At 45.8% G+C, this 27,123-nt stretch overlaps 1 protein-coding gene and 1 long non-coding RNA gene across 2 annotated transcripts in view; both read left to right on the top strand.

Annotated features, from left to right (window-relative positions):
- The window catches only part of LOC146775913 (septin-7-like), a 164,342-nt gene that overhangs the window by 30,884 nt on the left and 106,335 nt on the right, over window positions 1-27,123 (top strand). The window contains exon 2 of the mRNA XM_085636941.1: window positions 9,272-9,371. Coding sequence (XP_085493067.1) covers window positions 9,272-9,371 — 100 coding nt within the window. The remainder of the gene's footprint in view (window positions 1-9,271; window positions 9,372-27,123) is intronic.
- Window positions 14,061-22,351, top strand: LOC146775914 (uncharacterized). Its single transcript, XR_014972071.1, has 3 exons — window positions 14,061-16,504; window positions 18,446-21,183; window positions 21,394-22,351. It is a non-coding gene; the product is annotated as an uncharacterized LOC146775914 (long non-coding RNA).

Raw genomic sequence — 27,123 nt, 5'->3', positions numbered from 1 at the left:
TGACTACTTTAGCCTAAAAGTGACATTTGGTGTCCTGACATCTGGGGGAGTTGGGTTTTTTGATCGCCCTGAGTTTGATAGGCACTGAAACTCAAGAATTATACTGGCCTTCCGCCCCCACCTTTGAGACGTGAGCCAGGGATATTGAAGTAGTGCGAAACGTTCTGTTATTCCCAGTGGCTCGGCTTAGTGTTCCGGGTGGATGTCCGCCGTTACAGTTTTAACAGTGCTGATTCTAAACCCATGCACCCACAGTAAGTTAGCTCTTCCTATCAGTGCGTCATTAAAGGATTAATAAACTTGCAACACATTGTCCTGGCCTAAAACAGTGTGTGGGCAGCTGTTGTGACGCGTGATATTTAACAATGCGGATGTGAGTTCAATAATGGATGATGTTTGAGGTAAAAAGGCTGACGTGCTTGGTGTTTGCAGCAGGACAAGTTATCCCGCAGAGTGGGCGACTATCCACCTTTAATCTTGCTTTCAGTTTTAACTGAAAGTGGTCGCGCGCATACTGTCCTGGCCTGATTGAGTAACATTGGTTACGCACTCATTTCATGCAGGGGCCCCGGCGCGTCTCGGGCGGCGAAGCCAGACTTCCAGCCATGCCTACTGGGGCAGGAAATGTCGCAGGCAGCCAAACACCAAGGACTGAGAGGGATGGAAAATGCGAACCCGCACAGCTACACCCAAAGCCCGAACCGCGAACTACTCCGAAAGGGGGGAAAAAAGCACCAGGAAAAATATGCAAAGCACTTTCGAATACAATTACTGTTATTTTAGGTCGTGGGAAAGGGGATTTTTTTTTCTGCGGCTGGGCTATTTTTGTCTGCCCATGAGGATTCTTCGCAGCAGGGCTCATCTCCAAGAGCCAGTAAATGGCTTTCAGTGTTTGTGTTCTCTATCCATTAGCCCAGTGGCCCTTTCTTGCCCTAGTTCTCTTGAGTTGGCCAGGCATAATCCTCCAGGTTTTTCTGCTCCAGTTCAGTTGAAACCAAACACCTGTACAATAATTGCGTACAGCACGACAAAGTGCACAGGAGATAAATGAACAGTTTAGACCACTTATATAAAATTCAATGCATGTAGATTTATTTTATGTGGATATGTTGAAAACCCGGCATGGATCACAGTCTGTTAGACCCAAGTTGCACACCCTGCTCTAGAGTATCTTGCAATGACAGGTGGACTGCTTGACTAGTTTGGTGAATCAGTGTTGTAGTCTTTCGCTTTGTTTCCGGGCTCCTGGTTTTCCTCAACCCTAAAGTTGCCGTGAAATTCTATTAAATCGGCGGGAAATTAATACTTGTCAGATTTGGTAAATCTGTCTTGGCCAGCTTATACTTAAAAGAAATATGTACTAAGCAGTCGTTTGGCTTCTGTATAGTTATGAGTGTTTCCTTTAGTAATATTCACAGCAGGTAGAACATGGTCCATGTCTGTGCAAGCTTCAATCTCGCAGCTTAACTCAATGGATAATTGATTCAGCTCATGGTCTAGGCATGTGTGAATCCTTTTCGAGTATGAACTGTGCATTGGTGCAGGTGTAGCATTGAAAGTGGTACCCAAAAGGAGGCACTTGTGGCATACAGGCACAGGAGGGGCCTGTGTCAGGAAGGCATAAGGAATAAGAAAGCAGTTGGGAATGTGCATAGGGTATGCGGTGGCACAGAGATGAACACAATTGTAAGCACAGGAGGAAGACCGCAGCAAGGAGTGAGTAGGATGAAGGCATGGGTGTCTGGACAAGGGCAGCTCATAGGGGTTTGGCACGAGAGGGAATGCTTTGGGCTATACAGGAGGATCAGAAGGCACAGTATGAATAATGAAATTCATTGAGGTTCAAAAACGGTGTAAAGTAGGGACCGGGAGGCACAGCAGGGCTTAAAATGTATAAATGACAATTTAACCCTGGATAAGACGGCCAGCAGAATATCTCCGAGGAGGAAAGCAACAAGCCAGGTAGGAACTCTGCCTACTACATCACAACGAACATGATTCTGGATGTGACTAAAATAGAGCAGTTTTCCACCATGAAAAAGCCCTTTGAGTTACGTTGGGATTCCCAGTCTCTGATTCTCAGAAGGTTTCACATGCTGAAGTTATCGAAGGCACTATAGTCCTCGTTCCGCCTTGTGAGAAAGAAGACTTGTATTCGACTTTCTTCACATTTTCCAGGTTCCTATTATCAAGTCACCTATTGTATTGGACCTCCTTGCCACCTATTGTATTGGACCTCCTTGCCAAAGTGGATGTAGATACTCTGCACGTATGCTGTTATTGTGAATTGCAATTATTTTAAATCTTATAATCTAGAGTCTGAAACTCAGCAGAGCGAGGGGAACCTATAATGGCACTCCTAAACTCGGGGTTAACTAGTTCCGAAACATTCAACAGATCTCCCTCATCGCTCTCTATGGGGTGTGTGGAATTCCTATAGCCTGACTGACTCCCTAGACATATTGTTTGGGGACAAGGACGACATGTTTTCATTTTTATTTTGTCCTAGGGACAAGTAGGCCCCCACCCCCTGCAGCACAAACCCTTTGGCTGCCAGTTGACAGTGCCACATTATGGATCAGGGAAGGCCTTGTCTGCAGCTAAGGTCATTTTTGTGTCCATATGTTAATGCTGTTCTTGTTCAAACTTGTATTTATGGTTTATCAGTACAAAGCCTTTCTTATTAGGGTGAGTGCTCTAAGGAAATGTTGTAAGCTTAGACTGCACTACTATAGCTGTTCCAGTGTAAAAATGTGTACACATGTTTGCAAAGTTTAACAATGTGATGCTACAAACATTGCTACCAGAATGATCTCTAATTAGATGCAAGTATCTGCAGAAGCTTGAAAGCAAGATTGACGATCCTTTGCTTTCAAAATAATAAGTCCACAAAAAATGGAACTAGGAAAAAAATAGGTTTTCCTAAAGTGAAATAGTAGGTAACTTTCTTTGAAGCATCTTTTAGTAAAATGTGTTGATGCATGCTAGTATTTCCCAAAAATATTCATAATGGAAAATCAGTGCAACCAGTTTCAACAAGACAATGGGAAACGTGAAAAAACAAGCATTGGCTAATCCAAATAGGTCTGACGGTGGTTAGCCTTTAGGTTCTGTCAATATGTGTCTTGTTTTATGATTTGTGCAAAACCTTTTGGGAGCTGCCAGACCCTCACCGTTATAACAAACATTGACCACAAACAATAATATTATTTTGGTCTCAAAAAAGCACACATTGCCACATTAGTCCCTGGCACTGAACAAAACTACTTTGTGTGCAGATATCCTCCTTGTGAAAGAGTAGAAGCCAGTCAATGGATGGATGGATGAATGGATGAATGGGCAGATAGATTTTTATTAAAATCAAAACGTCATGGATAACTCCAAACCTAATTAGGGTTCTAATTCTTAAAGAAAGTCACAGATCTGCACCCATGGTATATGTCCTTGCAATAATGCAGATGTATGGCTTATATGAATTCACAAAAATGTACAAAAGCCTGGAAATTGTACTCCTAGAAAATATTTGTGAATTGCTTTTTTAGCACAAGCAAATATGCAGGTGTAGATGTGCTCATGAGATAATCTTTTGAGAGTTTACAAGTTCACTTTTCCCTCCAACCACTTTTTTCCCTACCCTGGAAGAAGTCTTACTTCTGCCATTGTCTGGAGTAAATTTCCAACCTTTCTCAGTATGGGAAAAGATTAGAGAAGCGAAGTCAAAAACCCTAAAACATGCAGTTTTAGTAGGTTTGCTCAGACTCAAAAGGGCATTCCATCCCTGGAAGTATTGCTTAACACAACCTCCAGCCCCAGTATGTAATTCTGTGGAAAGGTGGCAAAATAAGGAAATAGCTATAATTCAAATCCTACTATTGTATGATCCCTGGCATAACCAGAAAGGCTAATATCGGAGCTTTTACATAATGAGATTGTTGCCATAATTTGTTGCTGCACTACGTGGCAACAAAGGGACAAGTGGATTTTTTTAAAGGACAAGTGGATTTATTTAGCAACCTGTCCTATGGACAAGAAGGTATTTTATTAAATTCCACATACCTCTGATGGCACTGCTCCCTTAAGCCTGACACTCTCGTGCTTCAAGTCTTTTTGTCTCCCATAGACAAACTCAGTCCTATTATTTTCCTGTACACTTTGGTACCCTTTTTCTTTAGATATGTATTAGTTTCTGTGTCAGAGCTCATTGTATTCTCTTTTATGCTCTACTGTATCATGTTTACATCCTAATTGTATGTAAACTGCTCAGACACCTCTGGTTCTAGTCTGCAATATAGAAAATTGCTAAATAAATATGAAAATTGCTAAATTAATATGAAAAACTCAATCTTCTAGAACACTGAGTGGATGTTATGGAGGTCCTCTATGGTGTGACAGTTCTACAAGTGGAATAGATTTACCATTTGGTGAAATACCATGTTCTTTTTCTAATGTGCGATTTGCTCATGCCTTCCGAGTGGAAGGAACCCCTTCCTTTCGTGTAAGGGAGCTAGACCTCAGTTGAACTCCCATCAATAATCGCAGATCAGTGCAGTGGTAAAAAATGTCTACTTCCAGTTTTCCGCGCTGTAAAACATCCTCCCTGTTCTTCCGTCCCAGCACAGAGTGAACCTGAGCCAGACAATAGCTAGGTCACCCCTTTACTATTGTAAAGTTCTGTTCGCAGGAATTCCCAAGAGCCTTATAGACAGTTGCAAAAGCGCAGAATCGGGCTGCTAGACTCTGTCAATCTTGGTGCACAAGACCATGTGAAACTGGAATTCAAACAATTCCACAGAAGTAAGGCATTAAATGAAAAATCCTGTACGCCATGCACAATGCCTACTGGGCGAAGTCCATGATAATTCTACATTCAATCTGACATCAATTTGAGTGTTTGGTAGCCAGATTGATGGTTGGTGTTGCCAGATCCAGGACATGCTTTGGTAGTGCTCTTGTGTACTATAGTACATATCTTGCGTTTTGATGACAACAACTTGTCAATCATCAATCGGGGAATTGTAAGCATGCTACTCACCCGTGAGGGTCTCAAGGCGCTGTTGGGGGGGGGGGGGGGGGGTAAAGCAGATCTGTTCAGCTGAAGAGCCAGGTCTTGAGCGTCTTCCTGAAGGTGTTCAGGGAGGGGGTGTGTCTGATGTCTGCCGGTAGCTCGTTCCAGATCTTGGCCGCAATGTGGGAGAATGATCTTCCGCCTGCCCTGGCTCTGGATGCGTGGAGTTTCAGCCAGTGTGAGATTGGAGAATAGGAGGTTTCTTTTGGGTACGTGGAAGTGTATTGTCATTGAGATATTTGGGTCCGTTGTTGTGTAGGCGTACGTGAGGATTTTGAAGGTGACTCTCTTCTGTATGGGGAGCCAGTGGAGTTTCCATAGGTGTTGGCTGATGTGTTCGTGCCAGGGGATGCCGAGGATGAGTCTGGCCACAGTTTTCTGTATCGCTTGGAATTTGCGGAGTAGGGACTTGTTGATGCCGGCGTAGAGAGCGTTTCCGTAGTCCAGTATGCTGGTGATGAGTGCATGGGTGACTGTCTTCCTTGCCTCAGGGGGGATCTATTTGAAGGTCTTGCGGAGGGTGTTGAAGCAGCTGGAGGTGACGGCGTTGACCTGTCTGTTCATGGTGAGTGATGAGTCTAATACGATGCCGAGGTTCATGGCGTTGTCTCAGGGGAATAGGTGGGCTTCCAAGGGCTGGGGGCCACCAGGTGTTGTCCCATGCTGAAGGGGTGGCTCCAGGGACAAGGACTTCTGTTTTCTCGGCGTCGAGTTTTAGGCAGCTGTTGGTCATCCAGACTGCGACGTCTTGCATTCCTCTCTAGAAGTTGAGCTTTGCGGTGGTGCGATCTCTGTCGAGCGAGAGGATGAGCTGTGTGTTGTCGCCGTAGGATACGATGTTGAGGCCGTGTTGTCAGATGAGTGCTGCGAGGGGGGCCATGTAGATGTTGAAAAGGGTCGGCTCAGAGATGACCCCTGTGGGACTCCGCAGGTGATGTCCGTGGGGGCGGAGAGGAAGGGCAGTAGTCTGTTTTTTTTTTTTTTGGGGCATCATCCGGTGAGTAAAGATCGGATCCAGTCCAGGGCAGTTCCTTGTATGCCGGTGTCGTGAAGTCTGCCGATTAGTGTGTGGTGTGGAAGGCAGACAGGTCGAGGAGGATGAGGGCTGTGGTGTGGCCATGGTCCAGGAGGGTGCGGATATAGTCTGTGGCTGCTAGTAGGGCGGTCTCAGTGCTGTGGTTGCTTTGGAATCCGGATTGGGATGGGTCGAGGACGGCGTTCTCTTCGCTGAATCGCGTGAGTTCCCTGTTGACTGCTTTCTCTGCCTCTTTGGCTGCGAAGGGGAGGAGTGAGATAGCCCGTTAGTTCTTGAGGTCAGTGGGGTTGGCTGTGGGCTTCTTGAGCAGGGCCTTGACTTCTGCGCGCTTCTAGTCGTCTGGGAAGGTGCCTGATGTGAAGGTGCCTGATGTGAAGTTGGTTTTGATGGTGTGTTGCAGTTCAGAAGCGATGGTTTCCACGGCTCTGTTGTAGATGTGTGGGGGCCTCTAAGTGAATGCCTTTCATGGTTGTGGTGGTGTCCTTGGTCGTGATCGGTGTCCAGTTGGAGATGGTGGGCTGGCTGGTATCTCTAAGGGGCCAGCTGGTCGGCTGTGGCGTCTTTAGGGTGGTTGACAAAGTTGTCGTAGAGTTCCTATTCTTGAGTTGGAAGTAGGTTCCAAGCTTGTCGCAGAGGTCTTGGGACGGGGTGATGTCTGTGACTTTGCTGCGAGGGTTGTTGAATTCCTGGATGACGCTGAAGAGTTCCTTGGAGTAGGCGAGGATTTTGTTTTGGATGAAGTTCATTTTGGTTGTTGTAGTCCGTCATGGCATGCTTTATAGGTGGAGTAGTTATCAGTTGTCTTTGTGTTTCTCCAGGCGTCTGCAGTTGCGTTTGGCTTCCTGGAGATCGGTGGTCAACCAAGCGGGCTTTCCCTGGGAGCTGTTTTCCGGGGTTGAGTAGTGGGGCGAGCTTGTCTGCGCATTTGGAGATCCAAGTGTTGAGTCCTCTGGCTGCAGTGTTTTTGTCAGATGCCCTGTTGTGGGTGTCTCTGGCAAGGGTGGAGTTCAGTTGCTCGTCGGTGACCTTGCTCCAGTTCCTTCGTGGTGGGCGAGGGGCTGGTTGTGGTGCCTTGGGTTTGTCGACGGTGAAGTGAACACAGTGGTGGTTGGTCCATGGTGGTTGCGATGTGTGGCTGAAGTGAACGCTGTTCCCTGCAGCGAAGATGGGTTCGAGGGTGTGTCCTGCTCTGTGAGTCGATGTGGTGTCAAGTTGGTTGAGCCTGATGTTGGTGAGGTTGTCGCGGAGGATGGTGGAGTTGGGGTTGTCGAGGTGGAAGTTGAGGTCTCCAATGAGTATGTAGTTCGTTGATGCGATGGCGTGGGTTGTGATGAAGTCGGTAATGGTGGCGAAGGGAGTTCGGGGCTGGGGTAATTTGTAGATGAGGGTTTCTCGGAGTGTGGTGTTAGGGCTGGTCTTGATTTGGAAGTGCAGGTGTTCGGCAGAGGGGAAGGTTTCGCTGGAGGTGGTGAGACGGAGGGTGCTCTTGTAGGCGATGGCGAGGCCTCCCCCGGGATGGTTGGGCTGGTCCTTCCTATGGATCTTGTATCCGACCGGGATGGCGGTGTTGTCGGGGCAGAGGGGGCATTGGTCCAGGACTTTGTGAAGAAGGCGATGTCGGGCGAGAGAGAGTCGAGTAGGTTCCAGATTTCCATGGCGTGTTTGTATACGGAGCGCACGTTGAGGAGGATGCATCTAAGGGTGTGGTCGGTGCTGGCGTCGGTTGTGTTGGGCCCGAGGTGGTGGTGGTGAAGGTCTGGGGGCAGTGAAGACAGGAGAACTGTCCGTGGGTTGTGATAGATGAGGCCTGATGGCAGTCGGTGTGGGTTCTGGGGTTGAGTACAAGGAGAAAGGCGGAGTTGTAGCGGTGAACAGGTGTAGGTCCATGGTTCCTGGCGCTGTGTAGTCTACTCTTTTTAACAAATTGCAGCTCACAACACTGTAATGCTTACATAAAGTGACTGCTCAGTACAGTCCTGCCAGTTATCTTTGATAGGTGTTTTCAGGCTATTTCAACATGGGTTTCCTGCGGCTAAAACATGGGACAGGTTTCTAAGAAAGCAGGCTCCCAAAATGTGAAACAAGTTGCAGCCACTGCTCCGGGTAGAAACTAACCACTTATGTTTGAGAAAATCCCAGAAAATTGAGCTGTTCTAAATGGTATGCAACTAAAGTCCACTCCTGGTTGGTTCAGAAGAATACTGGCCATGGGATCCCCTGGCATCCAACTAAACTCAAACTACCCATCGTCACTTGACTATCCTGTCCACCTATATTGACTTTATTTTTTCAGTGCTCCAAAAAATAATTAAAGCCTGTAAATATGGTGTTGATGAATGTGGTAGGTTCTGTTTTTTCCACCTCAGGGGAATACGCTTAAATTCTGAAAATTAAGAATACTTTACTTGTTGATCATCTACAGTGTGATGCGATTATCCCTCTTTCTGTTGACAGGCTGTTCACTCTTATTTTCCTAACCCATCGGACACTTCTTTTTTAGGTTTGTGTCTCAATTTCATGTTCTTTGGTCCGACTCTCCCTAGTATTCTTACTCTGTTGCAGAGTTTGACGACTATGTGTTGTGTCCCTAGCCGAATGGAAAGCGTATCCATTGGTGGGACGTCTCCTACATGAGATACCTCAGGCTTACCCCATTTTTCTTCATCCTCCTAGTTTTTTTTGATCAATGGCGGGGTTGCAGTATTCTGCACTGTAGCCTAAATCTTTAGGGTGACGACTTGGATGTTGAACCTTTCCTTCTGTATACATTTTTGATTGACTTTTGAACCTCCAGTTTGTTGTCGACTGGATTGCAACTCCTCAGTGCAGAAGATCTGTTCTTTTTTTGCTCTGTACCTCTTGTAAATAAATCAACTGCTGTTCAGTTTTAAGTGTCGTAAGACTATCTAGTCATGATCAAAATTAGCGTTGTAACATTTTTGAGTATATTAAGGGGACGCGCGTGCGCGCTCACTGCTAATCATGGCAGAACGTGGACATGAGCCTTTTCACACCTTTGGTTGAAGCATGTAAAGCCACTAAGCCTCTCGCCCAGAAGGTGCATGTTGCACAGGTTATTGCAGATAGGGGAGGTGCAAGGAGTCTGACTGGGCACACAGGACCTGTTGGTAAATGTGTTGTTTTTAACGTATTCTCTCTTCTCTCAACAGCAACGGAATCTGGATGGTTATGTGGGCTTCGCAAACCTTCCCAACCAGGTGTATCGGAAGTCAGTAAAGCGAGGATTTGAGTTCACGCTGATGGTGGTGGGTAAGTTACGGCCAAGACTTTTATGTGTTTTCATAAAACGAGGAAGTAAGAAGAGGATTGGTAATATGACAGCGGGGGATGCGAGTTAGTGGCTATGTGGTGAGGGATTGAAGATCCGCTCAGAGTGAATGCAAAGCCAGGGTAAAGACAGGCTAGCAGACCAACCAGCGAGGAGTTTGTGGTGGGCAGGGCGCACCCTTTGTAGTGGACTGGTTGTAGAGTAGGAAGGTGGGGAAGCTGATCCTCTTCACGGGAAGAGGATTGGTGGGGTTAGGGTGTTTAGGTTAAGGATGGCTGGAGATGTTGAATGTTTAATGTTACTAACCACTGGTAGTTGATGGCTCACGTAGTGCGCTATAAGATTTTGGAGTGGGGAAGGTTATACTGGTGAAGATGCTGTGAGAGCTGATACAAGAGCAGTTCTATCAAAGATGAGTTGAGTTTGGTGAAGGCTAAGAGGGCTGGCGTGTGATTGCACGAGGATACGGAAAAGACCTTCAAAAGGTGGTAGAATCGAGAGGAGGGAGAGCTCAAGGAAAGAAACGCTTGAATTTGTGGTGGGGTGGAGGGCTGACTGGAAGAGGGAGGCTGGCGGTAGGTAGTTGGTGTGGCTATAGTGAGTGTATCCAGGTGGTGTGTAGATGTCGGAGTACATCTTGGTCACTTGGTTGTGCTAGGGCGGGGTGCGTGCGTTGGTGGTATCGTGTTTAGTGATAGCTCGAGGAGGGGGAGTGCTGTTGGTTGGGACTGGGTACATGATATCTTTCATGGTGCTTCGCTTCCCCCGTTCCCTTTCGCTGGCTCAGGCATGCAGCTCACAAGGCTGTGAAGCCCCGGTAATGGGATGCAGCTGTTTTACATTTTGCAAAAGTTGGAAGGAGCCACCCCCTCCTAGGAGGGGGGGGGGTGAATGCGGCCTCTGGAAACAAACCCAGAAGCAGACATGAGACAGATGGGGCCTCCCCGGGGAGGGTAACAGTTTCCCATAGCCCGTGACAGCAGGACGAGACAGTCGGCTCTTGCCTGAAGGTCATGTGCGGGGTCAGTGCCGAGCACGTGATTGGGCGAGCGGGGTTGGGTGGGCAGTGAATGAAGAGTTGAACGAAAGCTGGGGCTTCGTAGCACGAGCTGGTCAGCCCCATTCCCACTGTCCACACTGGTCCTTTTTGTAGGGTCGGCACACTTTCATGCTGGGGTGGAAGCTGAGGTTACATGGTGGCTGTTGAGTAAATGAAGCCCCTCTTAATCAGTAACAACGAAATTTGAGCCAAGTCGAGTTCTTTGGTGAACTTTGAAGGGAGTTGAACAAACCCTTAATATCGGAGTTCTCGCCCCCGTATAAAGGAAATGGTCTCATACATCCTGTATCAAATGTCACAGGCTTGCTTAGAGACCCTTGTGAATGGGTTTTTCTATGAATTTCACCGTGTCCTCCTTTTTATCTCCTTTCTTTGGCCGAAGTGGTGCCAACATTAACCGTTGGGTGACTTTGGTTTGACAGAGACTTTCGACAACGTGTAATATGGATTTGGGAGCAGGAGCTAAACATTGGCTCATGGTTGTCACATATTGAATGTGAACACGTGGCTGGGACAAGCTGGTTACAGCCTTTACAGAGGGGAAGCTTTTACATTTTTATTTCGTCATCTCTAAAAGGCAGTTTGTGACATTTTACTTTTAAGCGAATACTAAATGTGCTATTTTTTTGTTGCCTTTTTGTTGCCTTTCTGAGTTCAAGGTACTTGAAAAACCTTAAGCCAGGATGTGGCCAGAACCCGGTGCAAAGATGAAGCCTGCCTTCTTCGGGAGTCGTGAATATCAAACGGATGAGACAAAGTAAACTATTGCTGCCAAACTGTGAAGTTTATTCCGTAAACCGTCCCTGCGCGAAACGCAAACACTGGGCCTGGCACGCAGATGTGTGTGGGTGACTAACAAAACGTGGCCCCGTATCGTGTCGTTCCTGGGACAGCCGTGATTCAAAATGTCCGCCTGTTCTCGTTCGCTATTTTTGAAAAGCACACCGCAGGTTTTGCAAAAACGACCGAAGCGCATCCTTGTTGGAATTGTCAGCTCGCCAGTACAGGTGTGAAGAGAGGTTGGCGCGTGGGTTTAGCTGTCTAGCAACCGTTGCTATGCAGCGCCAGGAGGAGCAGCTTGAATTGTGGCACGAGAAGGACTTTCTAGTCTGGAAGCAGAAGCTCAAGAACTCTCGGGTCCCTGCACTGCCCGTCGGTATCCTACTTGTACTTTTTCCCCCCCTCCCCTGTGGTTCCATGTGAATGGCTTCCAGGGCCTTTGTAGTGCCATTTTTTGGTAGCAGTAAATAAGTGACGTGTCGTTTACAATCGATTCTGTGCGCCATTTTGTCAATGCAGAAAATTCCACTGTGGAATGGATACTGCACCTGTCAAGCGCATGACAGGAAAAACGTTTTTTAGCACACACAAAAAAACATTTTTTTTTTTTTTTGCGTATTGAAAAATCTTCATGTAGACTTTTATTTACTCTTGTGATGTTTACTAAGTAGAGCAGCAGTATACATACAATGCCAAATGATGTTTTAGTGAAAAGGGTCACTTGTTTGATTAAACAAGTTAAGTGTAATGTATTTGATAACCAGTGCATATAATTTCCCCACTGGTTCTGGCACTGTTTATGCCTTTTACTTCTGAGTCAGAGGACACTTGGGGGTTAACCTTTACATCCTGTTCGAAATGTTTAGTTTCTTTGCTTCATTGACCTGTACTTTTAGCTAACTATATTTGAGTGTTTGCCAACCTTGTTTTGATGAGAACGCAACCCGACCGACCGGCTGCAGACTATTGTGTTTGGAGGTTTTGGCTACTCGCTCTGAGGTCAGTGGCCTAGCTTATTTGGTACTTGGCTACCTGCAGATGCTACCTTTGCACATGGCTGAACCTGTAACTCCACTGATGAAACTTGTGATCCTAAAGGGTGGTGGATCCTTGTGGTTAAGTATATATATATATATATATAATTTTTTTTTTTTTTTTTTGTAAAGCAGCTACCTCAGTTTGCCGAACCTCATGTTCTGGGAATGGACTGGTTGCTCACTTGAGTCCTTTGATTAATAAAATCTTGTGAATGGACGGGTCTTCCCTTAAGCTGAGCTCCCTCGAAGAGGTGCTTGGCTGGGCCACCTTTTGGACACTAACTGCCTTTCTCTGATTGAACTCAATACAAAGGGGTGCCTGTGCTTTGACTGTCCTTTGGAGCAGCTTTGGTAATGCCTGTGTAATGACCGTGTAAATATGACAGTAATTCGCATTTTGCTTCGAGGCTTACTGATTTTGCTGTCAGGCTGCAGAAACTAGGCTGTCTCCCCTGCCTTGCTTGGAACCAGACGCAGCTTAGCACCATCCTCGCAGTCCACAGCAGTCGAGTGTGATGTTCGTGTCTACATTTGTGTCACTCGCAGAGTGACCTTTAATTCTCGTAGAAGCAAGCTCATCTGAGGAGCAGAATGGCTGCTGTGATGGGCAGAGTAGATTCTGTGTCTCTGGTCTCCCTCTGCCACTACATGTGAATATCAGAGTGAAAGTAACACACAAAGCACTTGTTCATCTTCAGCCAGAGTTAAATAGCCAATGGGATAGTTGATGGGGGCACAGGGGCTGAGGAAGGAACCTCGACGAATTGCTGGATAAGCTCCATCGAGTCACCTGCTATCTTTATATGGAGTAATGCGTGCAAGCATGGTTGAATTAAAGCGGGAATGCCTTTAGTTTGCTGAGACTTGGAGGGTGTGCTGAAGGACCGATGTGCGGGTGCTGATGAAGCACTGGGTTGTGGGATGGAGTCCGCTTTACTTCTGTAGGTTGGATGTTTTTATATGACTTAAAGTTGCCAGTGCGGTCTCTGGTGTTGCTGTGAAGATGCAGTGATTCTATATTTTGAGGTGTTTGGATTGGTATGTTGTTGAGTAGACACACTGTGGCACTAAGATGGCCACTATTACAAATTACCAGGTACCCAAGAATTACTCTGTTTGACAGCTTTTATTAGAATAACTAAAATTGTATGTCAAGCTGGCTCAGTACCTAGTGTTCATATGTGTCAAACTCTCCCATTTGGCTGTTTTATGCCTCAGACAATTGTCATAAGAAGTCTGTGACTTTAAAAACGTATGAATTGTAAACTTGTTTCCTACATATTCTTCATTCAATAAACTGTACAAAACATTTACTACCTATATTTTTGGAGAAGCACCGTGCCAAGCCTCTAGCTCTCCAGTGTAAAAACACCACCTGTTAACCTACTGATGCTGCCAATGGCATTTTAGGTTATAATTGTGAAAAGTGGCATGGAAGTACATTTTCAGCCCTGTTCTCTGTTTTGAGGTTGTCGCTTGTAGCATTTGTCATACATGCCACCTTGTTGTATGTGTCATGATTTTGTATGTATGAGAGGTGTCTTTCCATAGCTCAGTGTCCATTTTATTGCAAACCAGGTACATGTTTGTGTGGCTCAGACCTGGTGGCAGTAGAAACATAAGGCTTCCTTTAAGTCTGGCTAGAGACCACATTGGTGGTCTTGCCAGCTGAGTGTTTTCACAAACATTCGTACTAAAAATGCACACATTTCCTCACCAGGGTTTTTTTGGCACCCCTCTTCATCTGTTGATCTGCAAGTGCTATTGACAATTTGATTCCACCCCCACAATATGGGGCAGACTGGTAGTTCTCTGCATCTATTGGCTGTCGTGCTCCGAGAGCGAAGTTATTTTGCCTTGATCACACATGCAAAGCTTCCAAACATTACAGTATCAAGGGCAAGTGTTCCTGAGCCTCCAGGGCTACTCGTTATTTTTATATGGTTGCCTTTTTTTTATATGTTTGTAATTTAAAGTTTTCTTTTGTGTCAAGGCCTTGCCTATTGGCTTTGTTAATGCTTGTTGGCTTTAATTTTCATTAATTTGCACACTAGTTTTGTGCCTAGCAATTATAGCCGCGCTGGTGTTCTAGTTCACTCTTCAGACAACTGGTGGGAATTGGCACACTGGACTTGCTCATTTTAATTGATGGCAGTGTCCGAATCCATTATGTGTGGCTGTTTTCATGCTAGGAGGCTTGGGTGTATTGAATGTGCCTTTCCTTGTGTAATTGAGGCATTGGTCTATATTATTGATGACTTGTGAAATTTTCCTAGCTAGTTTGCACTGAATACATTTAATTCGAGGTGGCAAATATCAGTGTGCGAGTACTGGCTCAACAACCTGAACTCTGTCGTAGTCAAACCTCAACTTACACTAAATGCAATGTTTCTTTGATTCACTCTGAACACCAGTCTTGCCTGCAAGGATCACCACCAAGAAAAGTAGAATTACCTGGTGCCAGCCCCTGCACTAAAAGTGGAAAATCCCTCCCAGAACTGCCATTCAAATTCTCATACACCAACATCTATTCTAGAGTGTGGCAATATCCTGCTGCTTGGCCTCCACACTGCCCCACCTCAAGGACATCCCACACACAGCAGCACTCCTGATTAAGCCCCTGAACACACATGGTGACATCACCTCCATCCTGATGGAACTTCACTGGCTTCCTGGGCCGGCTTGCTCTATCTTTAAAACCAGAAGCCTTAGCTACAAACCATCACAACTGCAGCCCCCCCCCCCCCTGCTTCTGAGGCAGACACTCTCACCATCTCCAGTGGCTGTTGGCACACATGCAGCAAAAATATCTTCAAGTGCAAAAGTAATAAAGGCAACAGTCTATATTTATCTGTTCACCCATGAACTTTAATGACCACCCCGAAATCCATCAGTCCTGCATCCTGTATCCATCTGGACTGCACCAACCCTGTTGCAAGGCAGAGCTGAAGATGCGACTCTTTTAAAAAAGAAAAAAAAAACACTCGACCATGATGAATTAGCGGTCCACTTTCACACTTTGAAACCAGCTAGCCCTCGAATAACCCATTATGTTAGTCTTGGACCCTGTACAGCGTCCTGCTCACTCTGCTCAAGCTTCCTACTCACTCAGCTCAATCTAGATCAGGGTCTTCAAACTGGGGGTTGGGCTCCCCTAGGGGGGACCTTAACTGATGCAGGGGGACGCCAGGCTCTGGTTGAAAGAAGCATCATGCTGATAGCAGGGCTTTGTTTTAAGCTTAAAACAAAAGATCAGCAGTAAGCTATTCTGTAATTGGCCATTACTAACGTCTTTTGTCATTTATATCTGGCTGGGAGTATGTGTCTAAACAGAAGGGACTCAAAATATTCTTCAAACCACCCTGCCCCCTTTTCAGATAATCACACTGTGAATACTTTTACACGTTAGTAAGGCCTAGCTAACCAGGACAGTATGTTTGGCAATCATGTATTTGATTGCATTTTAAAATGGTTTGATATAACTGTAATGTTAAATAAGTCTAGACATAGTTAAACATTGCAAATGTAATAGAATAATTTTGAAAAATTCTGGGGGGGCCCCAATGATTTTTTTATTTTAATACTGGAGGGTGGGCGCAGCTTAAAGTTTGAAGACTACTGAATTCTACATCAATGCTACGTTCATACAGAGTCTCATATCTACCTTTCAAAGCTATTTTTCACTGTAGTTCATAACAGCTGGAGTGGCACGCCCACTTAAGGTAATTTGTTTTATTCTTTTTGGTTAATTAAAACCATTACAAAAATACACGTCAAAGGTTTCGTACGTACTAAGACTAGAGAAATACGATTCTAAAAACTTAAGCCTCTAATGTAAAAGAACCTTTGTTTGCTTCTTCTGAAGAGGTTCAAAGGTCTGTGCTCAAAGTTTTCAGTTGTGTAGGTTAAAACTTTGTGTTTTTTGCATTTACACGGGGCGCAGCTCTTCCTTGCTTGGATTCTGCTAGTGACAGGAATTTCACTTGCTTACCATTTAACTGCGGGTCCTTGGAGTCAAAGCATGCAATCACAGCCTGTCTCAGGGTTCTATTCCCTTGTTCGTTGAAGTGTGCTTTGAGTAATCCTACCCTTTCCTCCTTTAATTTGATGCTGGAGCAGATTAGGTGTTCCATATCTTCAGTGCCGTTCCCACATAGTCTGCATGTGTTTCCACATTTTCCCCCTCTGCCAGGGTGGAAGATGCGGAATGGCTGGCAGGATTACTAACCTGTATTAGGTCTCGGCTAGCGATGGCTGCGCTTGCGCAGTCTCGCTCGCGAGACATAATGACTTGGGGGAAGAGGGGCTTGAACCCGCCCCTCTTCCCTGTTCTCCATTGGCTGGCCTAGTAAATGCTGGCCAGCCATTGGAGAAGAGGTCCCATCACTCTAATCCTGCCCCGTCCTTTTCGGATCGGGGGGCGTGTTTTTTGCGAGAAGTCTCAGGAAGGAGACAACAGCAAAACACGCCCCCAAATCCGAAAAGGACGTGGCGTTTCTCCGAGGCATTTTCTGCTGTGCCTCGGAGAAAGGCGGTGGTGTCCCGGCGTTGCTCCCTCACCTGATCTCCTGTGATCAGCAACCCAAGAATGCCGCTCCCTAACGTGAGGTGCGCGCTTATATACCAGTGGCGGGTGGAGGGGTGCAAGTAATTATTAATAGAAGGCGAAGGAACAACGACTTTACCGTCATCAAACACGAAATTTCATAAACTGGGGATGCTCAAAATAGAAGCGGCGCCAAGAGAACAGCAACACGTCCGCCTCAGAGCGCAGATTTTTAAACGCTGATTGATTTATCTTTCGAAACAGACAGTTATTCACCCCACCTCCCCCCAACCCCGGTCGGGCAGTCTTGCCACGCCCCCTACTCCTGGTCCTGAGCGGCGAAGGTCTGGGCGCATGCGCAGTGCTGGGTTGCCGTTAGCCCGGTTCTTCCAGCGGTGGGGGCGAGCAAGCGCCGCCGCCGCCGCCAGGCACAACGGTATCACCGGCAACCGGCAGCAGAGCGAGCAGCCCGGGGGAAGCAGCTGTAGCCCCGCCTTCCAGGGAGCCATGTGAACCTTCTTGAATCGGGGAGGAAAGGCCGAAGCAGGGTCTGCTGCGGGGGTGAGTGCTGGCCGTGTCAGGGGGTGCATGGCAGGAGAAGAGGGGTGCACCAGCAGACTGGGTTACGTGTCATTGACTCTCATAGATGAGTATTGGGAGGCTCTAGTTTCGGACATCCTCTTCATCACAAGGCAATTAAATGAACGTGATAAAGCGTAGCTTAGAATATATATGCATTTTGTATATAATATGTATTGCTTTGTCCTTTTTCTTGAGTTGTAATAATTAGATGTGTACGTTCACTTAATCTTCCCCGTGCCTAACAAAGAATGATTGTGTGTCCTAATGTAACGTAACAGGTGCTATGTAAGGCGCTCTGATACCTGATTGGATTCGGGTCAAGTTCGCGCTATATAAAAACTCAGCAAAAAAACAAAAGGGTCCCTGGTATCTAAAAGAAAGTTTTGGGCTGACATGGAGGTGTGAGAACATAAGGGAAACACGAGGCAGACTGATTCACTCTTGCACTGTCAGGGCACCAACTACCAAGTGCTTTACGCTCGCCCTCGCATATGGAAGGTGGCAGACTGGCTTGGGTCCGAGCCATAACCAGACTGGGACGTGGGACATGAACCCCCGTTCAAAATTCTACTTTCCTCAACCCTGCAGAATAGGTGGAATCTGGCACGTTGCAAAATCCCTTAGTTACTGCTCAGGCGCAAGCTTTTCCACTTCCTTGGTAATAGGCTGCATTTGTTCAGCACTAGGCAGTAACCTACCTTAAAAAGAACAAGCATTTACAATGCAACGGTCTCGGGATTGTTAAAGTTAGAGCTATTGGCATTGCTCATCACATTGATTTTGTTTGTTTTTGTTTTTAAAACATGTAGAGAAACGTCATTGTTGTTTACAATGTCAATAGCTTAATCAGTGTGTGTGTGTAGGTGGCTCTGTGTGTGGGTGCAAATGAAATAGGTCTCGCATTTGAGAGTGATTAAGCTATTGACATTGTAAATAACAATGGCGTTTTTTTAAATGTCTTAAACATAAACAAAAATAATGTCATGAGCAATGCCAATAGCTCTAACTTTACCAATGCCGAGACCATTGCATTGTAAATGCTTGTTTTAGGAATTGTTCTCTGGTTTTCCTGGAGTACCTCGTATTGAAGTATGCCTGTGCGACTTGTTATTGTACCAATGATAAAAGGTCTGGTTTGTTGATAGAGTAATTCCTAAAAAGACTGTCTGCTCTTGGGTACACCCCATTGCAAACACCCAGGCATAACCTAGACAAAGTATTTCCTTGCCACTTACACAAGTAAATCGGTTTTCTTCCGGAGAGGTAAAGGCAATAATATTTTTCCCTTCACCTGTAAACATACCTAAATTTCCTTTTCTGACAGATGTGATCAAATGCCGACAGAGATGATGTAATCAGTTGACATTACCTTACTTGACCTTAAACCGGTTGTAGTGAGAATATGGTTTAGGAAAGGGGTGAAACGGCTAACACGGTTAATGTTTCACTTGATCGTATATCCTCCTCCAGAAATATCACTACTCATGGATTTATTCTTTAGCTCAAGGCGTGCTGTGCTCTTTTCTCTGTTCCTGCAGTGATTGTACATTGTAGCAGATGACCTTGTGTTCCCACATTTATATCTGCATATCGTGTTTGTGCAGAAGCAACATATTTTCAGTTGTCACTGTAAAAAAAAAAAAAAAAAAAAAAAAAAAACTTACCACACGTACATTTGTTGAACACTCAGTTCAAGGGATATATAACGTGTTCTCACTGCTCCAATAAAGTGCGTCGATTTTAAAATAACATTTTTTAAGACCATGTACAGGAGGAGGAGGTATGTATACTGACCTGCAAAGGAAACCGGAAATAGTCTGGCTAGGTGAGGGATGCGCTGCTGTGAACGTGAGCAGCAGATGTGCCTCCTGTGACCCATGTCCGTCCCTCGGCCCCAACACACACTTCCTGTCAGACCGAAGCCTAGCATCCTGCTAAAAACGGTTGCAAAAGTTTCATCAAAGCACCTTAAAACAACGCTAACATTGGGTGAATGACGCAGTATAAATGCACTGCAAAAAATGCAATCTGCACATTTTATGAAATGTATATATTCTAACGCCAACAACATTCATCATACTTGTCTTGTGCCCTTTTTTGTAGATTGTTTTGTTAAAACGTGTTTTATACGAAGTTTCTGATATTGAGAGATTTTAGAATGGCAAAGATAGAACGCTTTATTGAGTGTTCCTTTCGTATTTCCACGATGATTCTTTTTAACTTACGGATTTTAAATATGGATTTTAATTGTCTCCATGATGCATTTTATGACATGTACATATTTTATTATTAGTTTTCATCTTGTGTACTTAATATGCATTGGAAACCTTGCAAAATAAAGAATTTTGATTGATCGGTTGTCCCTGTCCTTGAGATAAAAGGCGTACGTACGATGTGGACAACACAAAATATTTCACTTTGTTAACCGAAAAGTGTTTGCAGGGCCCCTCTTAGAGTGGTGATATGATCGCATTTGTGTAGCTCTCATGAGCACATGGCATCGGAGCGCATTCACACAGCGTGCTGTATCCTAGGTAGGTGAGAAGGTCATCTGTCTGATGTTTACTGGGTTAGGATTTTCATACGTTGGTAGGTATGTTCAGTTTTTACTTTATACGTTTTTTTATTTTTTTGTAATTATATAGCGCTTACTACCCCTAATGAGGCATTCAGAGCTTTTTCGGCGAGTAGCGCGCTACTCCGGAACCCATTAAGGATTAGAGGTGAATTAGTGTAGTGAAATATGAAAGTAACTTGAGCGGTGGATATGTTAGTCAGTTATTTGAATTGAGAAGTATAGTGGAGAGAGAACAGGAAAAAATGTGTGTATATGTATATGTGTGGAGATGTATATCCACACTTCCCAAACTCGGACACTGACGAAGGAATTTCCGAAACGCGTCTGTTGAATAAAAAACTTTACCCCGGGAGTGTTGTACTATGTTTTGAGCAAAATTTCAGAGTTTGGGAAGATTGGATATTGCGCGGGGCACCGCCGCGTATAAGCACCCGCCTGAGAGTGATCCGATATCCTGGTGCACTATGGTAGCTTGATCTTAATAACCTACTGGCGGTCGCCAGTAGGTAGTTATAGTTGGGACCTAGTTACTATAGGAGAATGGCAACATTTAATTCGCAATAACTTTGGTGCCGATTGATGAATCTTCGTGAAATTTTCAAAACTAATTCTTTGTTGAAATCAGCTCCTATGTTGAAAGTTTGGGGGTGATTCGTCAGGGGGGGGGGGGGGTAGAGAAAAAAAGGGGGGTCCCAAAAGGTGTTTTTTCAATGTTAATTTACATAGGAAACTTTAGACAAGGCTACGGGTCGAACTGGTGAACGGAATTATCCCAAATTTGACAGGGAGAAGGGTCTTGGTCTAGAAAGCACGCTTTTGTTTATTTGGTGTAAATCCGTTCAGTAGTTTTTGAGAAATATCGAAATTTACAGATATTGATATTTGGGAATTCTGCCATCTGATTGGCTGAGGCGTTACGAGCACGAGCTTGCTGCTGATTGGCTGCGAGTGTTTGCAACAAGGAAGTGTTGGCCGCCATTTTGTGATTCCGTTGAAGCGAGTAAGGGGGGGAAAAGGGCGAAAAATGTGGGAAAGAGGAGGGTAGGAGCACTGTAACCTCTGTGGGGTATTTAGGGTGTGTTATAGAGGGGGGGGCGAAGCGAACTTCTCGTACCTACTGGTCTGAAAGTGCTGGGTACCGAAATTAAGTGAGGTGTTGCGTAGTCTGATGCTGCTAAGGAGACCTGCTGCTGGAGTCTGGGATGAAAGTGTGAGCCTAAACTGTGTGTCTTATGGTGTGAAGTCGTGCCCTGGCCGCTGCAACACACCTGTGGAAGTAGTGTCAGCATGTGTTTATACCTACTAGGACGAACTACTGACTCCTACTGGTTTGAAAGTCCTGGGGTATGGAAAATATGTGAGGTATTGTCTAGAGTCTCATGCTGCTAAGCTGAGGTGCTGCTGGAGTCAGGGATGAAAGCGTGAGTCCAAACTGTGTCATATGCTGTGAAGTCATGTGCTCTGGCCGCTGTGCTACATCTGTCAAGTAGTGTCAGCATGTAGTTAAACCTACTTGGAGGAACTTTTGTTTTGAACATTGTAACTTGTGTATGGTGCTTAGGGGGTGTTATACAGGGAGTGCGTAGGTAAATTTGCGTGTATCAAATCAATACGGTATTTGTAAAGCGCAAACTACTCACCCCTATGGGTCGGAAGGCCCTCGAGGCCGGCCTGGAAATTATGTGAAATATTAAGTGAGCTATTGCCCAGAGTCACATGGTGCTGAGCTGAGGTGTCCAAAGGTGTCCTTCATAAGCATTTCCAAACCTACCCCAGTCAATGTGCCTAGGTCATTTCCACCACCATGCACAATCATGAGGTCAGCGTGTGGAAGATGCAAAGAGGGTTTTAACCAAAGGTAGCAATTGGTGCAACTTCAATCTTCTCTGCGTAAACCATTTAATGTCCACATTTTGTAAACCTAGGTCTAAGTCTGTGTTTTGTATACCTCTTGCACCTGTAAATATAGCTATGTCCTACGATCCACACTAGCATTTTGAAGGTATGGTTGGAAGGTATGGAAAGATGTCTGTAGCTCATGCAGTTCCTTGGTAGACTAAGAGATATGTTTAAAGATTCGGGAAGTACTTTTTTTTGCCATACAAAACGATATATGATTGGGAGTTGGAAAGCATTCTTTTTTAAAAGTAGGGTGCACATTTTTTTTGTGGAAAAACAACTTTGTGATTGGTTAAGAAAAAGCAGTTTCAACGTGGAGTACATATCATAGGATAAAATTTGCTCAACTGAACCACAGCTGCTACTTGCATTTGGAAGGCACTGTTTGAACTTGAAACAATCGTGAACTTTTAACCTGCACGTGCCGTTAAATGTTTGAGAAAATGTTCCAAAAAAATATCGATAAGTTAAAAAAAAAATGCATGAATTTTTAACCTGCACGTGTTGTAGAATATTGTAGAAAGTGTGTTTATAGAATACGTTGTACTTCTGACTTCTATGTGTTGTTGAATATAAAAAAAAACGGTTTATATGGAAAATTAAAAGGAAACCAATAGAGAAGTTTTGAAACCTAAAAGAATCCAGGAACTATTCTAATTTGTTCTTTACATGTGTTTGTGTGGAGCAACAAAATTATAGACACACCAGGAAGAGGAAGAAGCAGCGAGTGGGGGGACGGGGGGAGATGGGCAGAATGGCACACATGCACAATTAAGTACAGCACAAGTATAGACAAACAATGGCCAAAATGAAACTCACCAACAAGGAGCACAAGTCACACAACCCACCAACATCACACCACTGAACGAGCATAGAAGTGAAAATCACGCTGCATTCATACTGGATGTGTACAAAGGCCGGTCGTTGGTGTTATGGGATGTCTGCGACCGTGGTTATCATGGATGAGATGCCCAGCACGTGGCACATGGGCGAGTTCACTGTGTGTTACATTGCCAAACAGCTGCTTCTCCCTCCCACGAGCCCCCACACTTTTCTACTGTGCGCTGTTGTATCTCGTGCACTCGTATGGCACACCATTGTAATACCTATTCGCGCTTGTTCTGCTACATTCAAACTACACCATCAGTGCCGTTTGAAGGTGGTGCATGGCACTTTACAACATCGAGTGTTGCGGCCTTTGTGGCAGGCCACACCAGAACACAGAGACACACTTACCGCACTTCCTGTACACGGACATGTCTGAGACACCCTGTTCCCCTTGCCGGATAGGCACACCCCAGCGCTGACCTGTGTACTCCAGACCAGCACATGCCAGTTGTGCATGCAGGAGGATCCATGCGTAGCTACATGTCCAGGCTCACTGCCAACGCTGAGGTGACAGCACACTGTGATGTTGCAGGGCTCTTGCCTATCCTGCTAAGACAATGACCACAGGGACACACTTGCTCAGATGTGGGTTTGGGGGGCGTCGACGGTCCTGGAGTTGTTGCGATGAGTCTTGTGGCCCTCATGGGTATCCCTGCATCATGCTCATTGATTCCATGGCACCTGTGGGTGTTCAGGTGTGGCTCTTGGCTGTGTTCCGTTTCATGGTGCAAGTAATCGTCTTGCTTTACACGAGCAGAAAGCAAGTGTAAAATACCTGGTGCTAACGTGGCTTATCGCCGGAATTTGTTTCGCATTGCAGTTGGTGGGAAAGTTGTGATGTGGATTTTTTTCATGTGCAGAACAATATACAAACGGAGCAGTGTATCTCGTCAAGATCCAGCACTTGACGCACTATTTCCAATCAATATAAATACAATGAGAGTTCTTAATTGATTTTGTGTGTACACTGTAAGTGCAGTCACTGCCTCAGTGCAATTCAATACAGGATTTTAGTATTTAGAATAAATTGCAAAGGAGCACCTCGTGTCTTTTTGTACGGGAACGGCTAGTCTGCATTTCATTATCAGCACTTTAATGGAAATAAAGTTGAGATAAATCTAACGCACTATTCAGAAGCTGGTGTAAACTGCAGACATCACCAGTATTCCCACGATAAGTGCCCCAAAATTTAACACCATGGTGGACTCCATCAAATAACAGTAATAAGAACAAGGAAGAGTCACACAGCAGTGAAGAGAACAACCAAAAACGTTATTAATTTTTTTTTAAACTTTATTTTTTTATAAATCTATATAAACGAAAAACCATTTGCAAAATTAGTTTTTTTTTATTAACATATATATATATAAATGATAAACTAATAAACAAATGTGTAACAAAAATAATAGAAAACAAGAAGGCAAAACACTCCTGTGGGGACCATGGATGTCGACCACAGAGCCTGGAAAATAAAGCACAAATAAGGACGTGTGTAATAGGCATATCAAAGGAGAAAGGCACAGAGAAACAGAAGGAAAAAAAAAGCCAGAGAGAAAAATAGAGTGAAAGAAAGCAAGGGAGTGAGAAAGGGAGAAGGATGAGGGAGAGATAGCGAGATAGAAGGAAGAGAGAGAGAGACACTGCCGCCTCTGCGCATCCATGAGCAAATAATTACCTGGTGCCACCGGAGTGTGCAGCAGTGGGCACTCCACGTGCCCGTCAAAACTCCGTGCATCCCAGATATGTCGCTGAGTCCTGAATGGTGGAGACAACATCAGCTTCTCCGCGGATCTCACAGATGTTGCTGAGTCCTGAATGGCGGAGACCACATCAGCTTCTCCGCGGCCCGGCAGATCTCACACATGTCGCGGAGTCCTGAGTAATCGATGGCGGAGACCACATCAGCTTTTGGGACCGCTAAGCCTGTGGAACTCAAGTGTGTGCACGTGGTGGTAGGACCCTGATGGCCATATGAGGTTTGGGTGGTACTAACCCTGTGCATCTGAAGTCTGCGCCAAGGGGGTGGTAGGCCCCTGATGGCTATACAGATCAGGGTGCGACTAACCTTCTGCGCAACTTTTCAAAGACTCTTTATGGTTGAGACATGTGGAGCATCCGCCATCTAGTCAGCACCGGCAATAAAGGATGTGACTTTGTTGAACTATTATATTTGCTTGGTCACATGGCCTGTGATGCATGTGCGGAATGGGTGTGGTGTGTGTGCAAACCTGCCCTGAGGGAGTGGCCGTGAGATGTTGAGAACTAGACCACTGACCTGCACGCCAACAGCGAGTACGCCTGCGACAGGTAGCTATGTGGGGCCAACGTCGGAACGTAATCGCAGTGGCGTGGCGTACGACGGATCAGGGCAGGTATAGCTACAATAACGCGGATGGCTCGTAGTACTGCGTCTGTGAGTCGAGCGGACGGGCCGCAGCTGGCCCTCTGCGAGCCTGGGTGCGAACTGTTTATAACTCTCACTACATCAGCATTGAAAAACCATTTTGTGATTCAGTCCGTCAGCTGGCATCTGTCCTAGGCATTTGTGAAAACATATCGGAGTTCTTTCTGTGATAGATACCCCTTTGATGCTGCCTCTCCCCACATCAGCAGGTAACTTACCCTCTTCCCACATTACCATCATACCCCCAACAACCTTCTTGGGCCTGGAAGTGTCCCTGTGCTGTTGGACAAAGAAGAATCTTAGTCATGTGTAGATTTACATATTAAAAAAAATTATTTAAAGAAAAGAACAACAAATAAGACTGAAGGAAGTCTGGTGCTGTGGTCCCTGCCACGAAGTTTGGGTCACTGCCACTCAGGACAGTTACACATGTGGGATGGGCTTGTGTTAAAGAGGGTTAGTGGGACTACGTGTCGCCGGCCTTGCATATCGAAATATGCGTCACCGATCGAAGGAAGTGTGGTGCTGTGGTCGATGCCACGACTTTGGGTCACTGCCATTCAGGACACAGTTACACATGTGGGATCGGCTTGTGTTAAAGAGGGTTAGTGACACTAGAAGTATTGAGCCTGTGATGATGCTTGGTGTGGACGGGCCGCACTGAGAGCAATGTTTCTTGGCTACTGGACTGCGTCATGTGGAATCAGTACTCTATCTGAATTGTGAGGCGTGTTGACCCTAGTGTAGGCCGGAGGTAGCGGTGAGCAAAGGCCCACATCCACATGCATACGTTGGTGGCCCCACCGGCCTGCGTAGTGGAGGTTCAGTGGCACCACGTGTCGCCGGCCTTCCATTTGCAGATACCCCTCACTAATCGAAGGGAGTGTGGTGCTGTGGTCGCTGTTACGGAGTTTGTGTCACTGACATTCAGGACTCAGGACACAGTTACACATGTGGGATCGGTTTGTGTTGAACAGGGTTAGTGGCACCACGTGCTGTTGTTCTTGCATATGGAAGTATGCCTCATTGATGAGAGGGATTCTGGTGCTGTGGTCACTGCCACAGACTTGGGGTGACTGCCATTCAGGACACAGTTACACATGTGGGATCGGCTTGTGTTAAAGAGGGTTAGTGGGACTACGTGTTGCCGGCCTTGCATATTGAAATATGCCTCACTGATCGAAGGGAGTCTGGTGCTGTGGTTGCTGCCACAGACATGGGGTGACTGCCATTCAGGACTCAGGACACAGTTACACATGTGGGATCGGCTTGTGTTGAACAGTTATTGGCACCACGTGTCGCCGCCGTTGCATATGGAAATATGCTTCACTGATCGAAGGGAGTCTCGTGCTGTGATTGTCTCTCAGAGTTAGGGTCACTACCATTCAGGACTTAGGACATAGTTCCACATGTGGGATCGGCTTGTGTTCAAGACGGTTAGTGGCAGCATTTGTCGCCGGTCTTCCACAGTGTAGGCCAGAGGTAGCGGTAAGCAAGGGCCCACAGCCACGTGCATACGTTGGTGGCCCCACCGGCCTGCGTAGTGCAGGTTCAGTGGCACCACGTGTCGCCAGCATTCCATATGGAAATACCCCTCACTGATCGAAGGGAGTCTGGTGCTGTGGTCGCTGCAATTCAGGACTCTGGACACACTTACACATGTGGGATCAGCTTGTGTTGAACAGGGTTAGTTGGCACCACGTGTCGTCGGTCTTCCACAGTGTAGGCCAGAGGCAGCGGTCCGCAAAGGCCCACAGGGAGGTGACGTTGATTTGAGCTGCACAGATTGGGAGCATGTGGTCTTCTTAACCAATTATTGTGTCTTACACAATTTGCGTCGCTACTTTATCTTGAATTGTGAACCGTGTAACCCCAGTGTAGGGCGGAGGCAGCGGTCCGGATGGGAGCACAGCTACGTGGCGATGATTTATGGTGCAGTGAGTTAGTAGCACCTGAAGC

The sequence above is a fragment of the Triturus cristatus genome, chromosome 12 (genome assembly GCF_964204655.1).
Source record: "Triturus cristatus chromosome 12, aTriCri1.1, whole genome shotgun sequence".
Taxonomy (NCBI): domain Eukaryota; kingdom Metazoa; phylum Chordata; class Amphibia; order Caudata; family Salamandridae; genus Triturus; species Triturus cristatus.
This window is presented reverse-complemented; position numbering and strand designations above follow the sequence as displayed.